Below are 8364 nucleotides of genomic sequence, written 5' to 3' on the forward strand. Positions count from 1 at the left end.
ACTATCTGACTTAATGTTTTTCTATAATCGGATTTGACACAAACAAGGGGTCGATAGAGGGGATTCTGGCGAAACCTTAGGTGGAAAAAAAAAATTAACCTTATAAATTACACCATTATATTCCTATTTGACTTTTGTCTGCCCTTAATGTGCAGTATCAATTGCAATTGGTTGGATGCTTTTCTTTCTCAGTGGATTATGGTTTGGGGCATTTGTGCATGAACCAAAACTAGTATATAAATCTATCCTGCTAGACGTTTTATATCATCATTTCTTGTGCATTTAGATTTAAGCCTTTGATCTTTCAAATCAGTCTGCATTATGTCAAACCAACCCGCACCAACTCGACCTTGGTTTCGATTGACATCCATATCAAGGTCACCACCCCAAGAACCCGCTCCAGCTCCGCCACGACCAGCCACTCTTGGACCTGCATTCAGGCCTCCACCAACTCTAGCTACTCAACCAAATGCCGCTGCTTCACCACCAGCAGCTGGTGGTGTTTCTTCGGTTACAACATCCCCTGTTGGTAGAGCTTCTCAACCTTCTTCCCCTGCCGATGAAAAACCTACAACTTCCACAATGGCTCCTGCTACTGTCAAGACTTCTTCAGTGCCAGGTTCCCCAGTGAAGACTGTGTCAACTACTTCTCCAGCCAAGCCAACCACCACGGAAATTTCTCCTGCCAAGAATGCCCCAACTACAACACCAGTTACAAGTTCCCTAACCCAAAAATCTGCCTCCCCTGTGACTACCACGTCTCGAATGCCTAGCCCCAAAGCATCAACAACAACTGCAGTCAAACCTGCAATACAAAATCAAATTCAATCACCGAAGACCAAACTGCCAACTGCTCGACCAACTTCGCCTTTAACTCTCCCACTTTCCCAGATGAAAGCTCAAGCAGAGCGTGAAAACAAGATCCCTGCTGAGGCCGACCAAAAGACCGTGCTCGTTCAAAAGATGATTGACAAGCCAAAGGGATGGCTATTTGGTGACACTCGTAAGCCTAGCATTCTGCTGAATGGACACAAAGAACCATTCAAGGAAGGTGAGACAAAGGAGAAAGGTCGTGGGAATAAGTATTCTTCTGATTCTGAAGATGCTGGCATGAGGATCATAACAATTACTGGTGATAATAAAGGTGCTTTCATGAAGATATTCCAATCACCCCATAAAAATGTGTTTCAGGGCCAAAAGAAGGTCAATTCTTCTAGCGGCAGCGGTGAGGCAGCTGATGGCAAGATGAAGTTAAAAAGAAACTTATCAAAGACAATGCGTACGAATGCATTCATTAACAGCAATGTGCAAGGGATTAATAACTCAATTGTCTACAATTCTTCATGCACTCAGCATGACCCTGGTGTGCACCTTGCTCTCAACACTAAACCAACCCCTGGCGGATTCCATGTCAAGGAACACACCAATGGCTACAACAGCTAGAGAGAAAGCAAAACATCAAAGTAAAGGGGTTTCAAGTAGTTTTGTTTGTTTGAATTAATTTAGATTACAACATTTAAAATGTTTTTGAAAACAAATTATACTATGTGTGAGTTGTTTGAGTGGAGAAAGGGTAGATGGGTTCGGGTTCTTCGATACCACTCTTCAAGGTGTCTAACTGAAGACAATCCAAGTCCAGGTCCTTTAGAGTTTAGAATTACGGGAATATAAATATGCTAAATTTGGAGTGTGATAATAATGGCGGATAAAACCATTGTGTTTGCAATTGGCCTTGACATATCCTTCAAAATTTCTTTGGCAAATGCCGGTATTGCAATTTTATACGCTGTTAGACTCATGTTTCCTTTGCTCCCTATTTTATACCATAATGTGATTAAGACGATGACAAATTAAACAACTTTTACCTTTCATTACACTTGGTATTAGGCAGGGGACGGACCTCCTTAAAATCAATTTTTTTCATTTAACACTTTATAATTTATAAAGTTTTAAATTAGTAATAAAAAATTACACTTTAACCTCTTAAAAATGATAAAATTTTGATTTAATTATTTAAAAATTATAAAAATATAGACTATTAAAATAGTGAAATTGTATTTACAATTATATAAATATATAATTTAATTTTGTCTCCTACAATTTTTTCCAACTTCGCCCTTACCCCTCTAAGTCATATTTCTGGATTCGCCACTAGTATTAGGGATTGCAAGGGGTGGGACAAGTCAGATTTTTTTTCCTGCCCCTACCCCAACCCCGACCCCGACCCAAAATTTCATACCCGACATTAAAAATAATAAACCCACTCTGACCCATAACCTTGAAATTTTATAAAAAATCTAACTCCGATTCGATTTGATCCGACCCAAACTTATTTCATTTTATTGCATCAAACAAAATTTTTAATTATAAAAGAAATTAAATCAATTAGTTTAAAGTCAATTTCAATATATAATTAAATCAAGCTGATAGAATATATATATATTTTTATAATTACAAGTATGTGTATAACGAGGCAAACCTCATACATTAACTTATTGAATTATAACAGAAACCCAGTATTTAAACTTTAAGTCATGGCCTAAAAGCTTTCCCCTTAAAATTATTGAGAGATTAAATTGTAATTAAAAAATTAAAATAAAGGTAATTTTGTAAATATTTTAAAGTCAACTCTAGTTTTTAAAATTAATTTTACCCAAGAAGCTCCAGAGTTTATAAAATCAGATCGGGTAGAAATATGAGATTCGATGGGAATTTCTCCTAAAGATAAAAAGGTAAAGTGGATGAAACTTCTCACATCACAAATCTTAATAAAGTATTCCCGAAATTTCCCCTTTAGAGTTGTATCTTAAATAAGTCAATCCAAGGCGAATTCGAATGTGTTCTCCATTATTTTTGGGATGAATTTTTTCTAAAAAAAGTGTTTTTTTCTTAAAAGCAATAAAGAACACATATCATTGGGGTAATTTTTTTAACTTTTGAGATGAGCTTTTTTAGATATGAAAAAGCAGTAAATTTTAACTTTTTCACCCAAAAAGTACTTTTGACTGTTATTTTACCTTTTTAACCTTATTTTTTGACTTAAAATGTGTTTGATACTATTATTTTGTGTTCTCTTTCTTGGTTATTTAATATGAGTTTTACAAATGTGTTAAAAGCATTAATTAAAAATAAAAATATTTTTAAAATAATACAATTGTGTCAATATCTAATTACAAATATTTAATTATTATATTTAAATATTTAAATATAGTTTATATATTCTAATTAAATTTAATAAATAATTAATATTAATTACTTAGAAATATTTAAAATTAATATTATATATTAAAATATTAACAATAAGTTATAATAAATTATTTTTTATATTTTTACTAAAATATCATAATATTAACTAATTTGAACATTATTTAAATATATATTTGTTACTTTATAATATCATGTCTAAAATGGACATTTTACTTTTCAAAAATACTTTTTGACAATGAATATCAAACACTCAAATTTTTCCAAAGCACTTCTCAAAAGTATTTCTCAAAAGTACTTTTTCACGTAACTTTTCAAAAGCAATGAAGAATGACCTTTCATCTAATTTCAGATGTAGTTTCGGTTTGGCCCTTCGTTCTCAACCTCTGAAATTCAAATGATAAGTTTTTTTATTTAAATTTATTTGGTTAAAGCAAATTACTTAAATAATACTATTTTTACTTTTTATTTTAAAAATAGTTTCTCAATATCACTTGATGTTTGACACTATTTTAATCAAAATTTTAACCATCACTTTAATATTTCATTACCTTTAACATAATATTTAATAACAAAAATATTATTAAATTCAAATAATAATAAAGGTATTGAATATTAAATAATAATAACAACTAAACATCTCGAATAATAATGAAAATCAAACCTTTTTTTAATGGAAACAAAACCCATTACATAATGCTAAAATATTAGTCTCCAGTAATTTTTATATGTTATTTTGAATGAAAATAGCTTGCTAATACATATATGTATGGTGCTAAATATTAATTTTATTTGATATATAACTATAAAACTAATTAAGTGATAATTAATCTAAAATAATAAGTGGAATTTAATATGAATCCAAAGTCTGATTAAGTGATAATAAATATTACTTTTTTTGGTATAATTACAAGTGTCTTTATCCAGGCCAATTTACAAAAAAACGTCCATTTCCAAAATTATTTACGGAAATGGGCCAATATTTTGATTATTTACCGAAAAGGGTCGAATTCCCCGAAAGCGTGTCCATGTCAGCGCAAAGTCAGGGACTGTGTCAGCAAAACGCGTCCCTGGGGAAGCGTTTTTCCCATGTCAACACAAATCACACTCTCGTGGACACGCTTTGCTGATGTGGCAAAAATGCTCCCTCAAGGATGTGTTTTAGCCCGTGTTTAAATTTTCAAAAAAAAGTCATTTTTTTTAAATATTATAAAATTAGACCAATTTTTTTGAAAATTTACAAGAGTAAACCTTAAAAAATGCTCAAAATGATAACACCACTTTTTTTAAGGTGTCACCAATTAATATAAAAACAAAACTTACAAAGCAAATCTTATATAGACTCAAAGTCTCATTTCCTTTATTTTCTTAAGCACTGTTGATATGAGATATGTGTATATATAGACTCATGAATAGATTTGAACAATGTGGGATTCTTTCCTCTTTTAATTAACAACATGAGATTAAAAGCTACACTATATTTTATATTTTTTTACTTAGAGTTTAAATTTTTTACAAAAGTTAACATTTGTTATATTATAAATAAAATTTTAAACTCTATAAGTAAAAAATTATAAAATATAAAATGAGTATGGTAAAATATTTAAAAATTACTAATAGTTGAGTAATCATTTTGTAAGTTTTATAGTTCTATAGCTAAAAATCATTAATTAAGTGACTACTAATGTAATTTAATCTAGATATAAAAATATGAAAAATAATTATTATATTTTATGTATATTATATATTTCTATAAAAAATTTATTTAACATAATTATATACTATGTTTAAATAGATTATCTATCTAGTCAAAATACATCTAAAATAAATTTATCAGCATTCATTAGGTGATGAAAATTAAATTAAAATTAGAATTAAAAAATTAATTAGTATAGTAAAATATTAAAATAAGTAAATATTTAAAAAAGATATATCAATTTTAAAATTACAAAAAATACTATTTGAGTGTCAAATACTCACCATTTATTTATTACTCAAACATTCATAATATAAAATAAAATTAAAATTAAAAATTAAAAGTATAACTTGTAAATTTAAATAATGGAAAATTATTTTAAAATTAGAATTGTATTGATATTAACTTCAAATATTTAAAGTTGAATGGAAGGTTATTGCATGTACAAGTTTCATATGTGCAATTTATTCTCTTTTTCTAATAGTTCTTTTGTATATGTTAACAATTCTAAAATGCATCAAGATTAAATATCTCAAAAGATAATTTTATAATATGAGGAAATGTTAACAAAATATAAAAAAATAGAAATTGTTTTGCAAAAAATTATAAAATATAGTATAGCATTTAGTCTCATGTTGTTAGTTAAAAGAGGAAGGAATCTCATATTGTTTAGGAACAAGTTGTAAACTTATTCATGAGTCTATATATACACATATCTCATATCCCACATTGCTTAAGAAAACAAGAGAAATGAGACTTTAAGTCTATATAAAGATTTGCTTTGTAAGTTTTATTTCCATATTAATTGGTGAAACTTTAAAGAAATGGTGTTGTTACTTTGGGCCTTTTTTAATGTTTATTCTTGTAAATTTTTAAAAAAAATTGGTCTACTTTCATAATATTTTAAAAAATAATCTTTTTTGAAAATTTAAATACGGGCTAAAATGCATCATTGGGAAGCGTTTTTGCCACATCAGCAAAGTGCGTCTATAAGGGTGCAATTTGTGCTAACATAGCAAAAATGCTCCCCAGGAACGCATTTTGCTGGCATATCCCCTAAAATCACGCTGATGTAGACGCGCTTTCGGGGAATTTGGACCTTTTCAGTAAATAATAAAAAAAATTAGCCTATTTTTGTAAATAATTTTGGAAATGGGCTTTTTTAGTAAATTAGCCCTTTATCCATTTTGTGGTTTGAGAGTGTCTTGTTAGCGCCGAATGTAGTATTTAAGTAAAACCCTCCCAACCAAGACGACTTCAAGATTTGAACTTGATTATAACCAAGTCCACTTCCTCTTCTTCCAACCAATTGTTGATACAATAACTATTACATTGATAATTAAACATATTAATTATAATTATAATCATTTTGTATTAATAATGCATTACTAATGTAATTTTATATTCAAGATTTGATAAAAAATATTACTATTATAATTATAAATATATTAATTATATTATTGATTTTATAGATTTAAAAATATGGGAAACATAGATAATACAAAATACTAATTACTAATTAATCGGTTTTCTTCATCTTAGTTTTTTAAATAAATATGAGCCATACTGTAAATACCAAAATTTAACTGGGCCTTAATAAGTAAAAGCCCAAAATAATGTAAAAATTACAAAATAATTCGACCCAATTGCCCAGGCCCAAATTAACTAATCAGACCCAACCAAAACCTAGCTCAACTATCCAAACCCCAAACAAACCCTAACCCTAAATGCCTTTGCGCCGCAAGTCAGCCTCCAGGCGCCGCACGTTGCGAGGCCCTCCACGTCGTGCGCTGCTCCACCACGCCACGTTCGCACCATGCCTATGTGATCTTCGCTCCACACCTACAAGCACGCAGCAAACAGTTATAATTTAGGCTATATAAAGCCATTCTCAATAGTGTAAAAAGGGACTTTTTTTTTTATGATCAATTAAAAAAAAAAGAGAATTCAAAAAATATAGTAGAGGCAGATAAGCAAACAGATTCAAAGGTGTTCCATTTTGTTCTTCTTTTTTATATTTTTACGGTTTTTTTATATATATTTATAGTAATAAACAAAAATAAAAAAAAAAGATTTTTACATGTTTTTTATAGCAAAAAAAAAAGAAAATTTTAATTTTTCTGGCCGCCGTGGACGGCGGCGCCGTCGCCGGTGACTGGCGGCACTTGACTGAAGCCATGGTCGGAGAGGAGAGGGGCTTCAGAGAATTTGAGAGAGGTTTTTTTTTTGTGAATTAGGAAAGAATGGAAATTTTAAAAGAAATCTTGACTTATATAGGCCCCCAAAATGACGTCGTTTTGGGATTGGCCTTAAAAGCCCAAAATGATGTCATTTTGCCCCTGACCCGTCCGACTAGATCCGTTCCAGCCTAAGATCCGCGTGTTTTTAATTAGAAGGGCTAATTTCGCATTTAGCCCTTCCGCTTTTTTATAGCTTTGCAATTAAAATTTTCTTTATTTCTGATTTGACCCTATGATTTATTTCGATTGGATTTTGGTCCATTTTTAAACGAAACCATTTTGGAGGGCGGGATTATTGCCCTTTTGATCCCTTCTTGTTATTCGCGCGTTCAATGTGGCTTTTTTCCTCTCTTTTATTTCTGATTTGGCCCCAAAACTTCTATTTTCAATTCAATTTAGTCACTTTTCGATTATTTTGGCTATTTTATTATTAAATTAATTAATTTGAGTTTTGTATTTACTATTATATTATTTATTATTAGTATTATTATTTTCATTATAACTGTAATTATTATTATTAATATATTATGATTACTATTTTTCTATATCAGTACTATCATTATTAACCTTTTATTTTATTTTTATTTTTATTTTTATTATTAGCATATTATTAAGTTTATTAATATATTATTATTATTATCTTCTATTTTGTTGTTGTTATTATTATTTTTATCGTTACTATTATATTTATGATTATTGTTAGCATTATTTTATTATTACTATTATTATTATATTATTAAATTAATTAATTCGTATTATTTTCATTACCTTATATATTTTCTTTTTATATTTACTACGATTATTATTACTATTATTATTTTATTATTATTACCTACATACTATCATCATCCTTATATATTATTATTTTCTATTTTTATCATTAATATCATTATTAAAGTATTATTTTTTATTTTTATTAATATATTTTTTCATTATTAATATTTTCATTATTTTAAACCTTTTACTTAGTATTTTCTTATTTCATTCATTCATTTGTTCACTCATAAATTTTCTAAATTAAACTTTTATTAATATTCATTTATCCATCCATGATTATTCCTTTTTGGCTCGTGTTATTTTATTTGTTTTTTCATATCCCATATTTTTGCCCTTGTTATTGTTATTTTATATTGTCATGTTTATTACCGTATTATGCATATTGGCATTGTAATTTATTTCACATTTTATTTCAAAATCACGTTACATTTTTTACTCGAACTCGTA

General features: G+C 28.8%; 1 protein-coding gene across 1 annotated transcript; it reads left to right on the forward strand.

Annotated features, from left to right (window-relative positions):
* Positions 1 to 269: 269 nt before the first annotated feature.
* LOC108487066 (uncharacterized) lies at positions 270 to 1763 on the forward strand. The gene has a single exon (XM_017791295.2). The coding sequence runs from the start codon at positions 322 to 324 to the stop codon at positions 1441 to 1443; it is 1122 nt and encodes a 373-aa protein (XP_017646784.1). The 5' UTR covers positions 270 to 321; the 3' UTR covers positions 1444 to 1763.
* Positions 1764 to 8364: the final 6601 nt, after the last annotated feature.

This window comes from Gossypium arboreum, chromosome 7 (genome assembly GCF_025698485.1).
Source record: "Gossypium arboreum isolate Shixiya-1 chromosome 7, ASM2569848v2, whole genome shotgun sequence".
In the NCBI taxonomy this organism is placed as follows: domain Eukaryota; kingdom Viridiplantae; phylum Streptophyta; class Magnoliopsida; order Malvales; family Malvaceae; genus Gossypium; species Gossypium arboreum.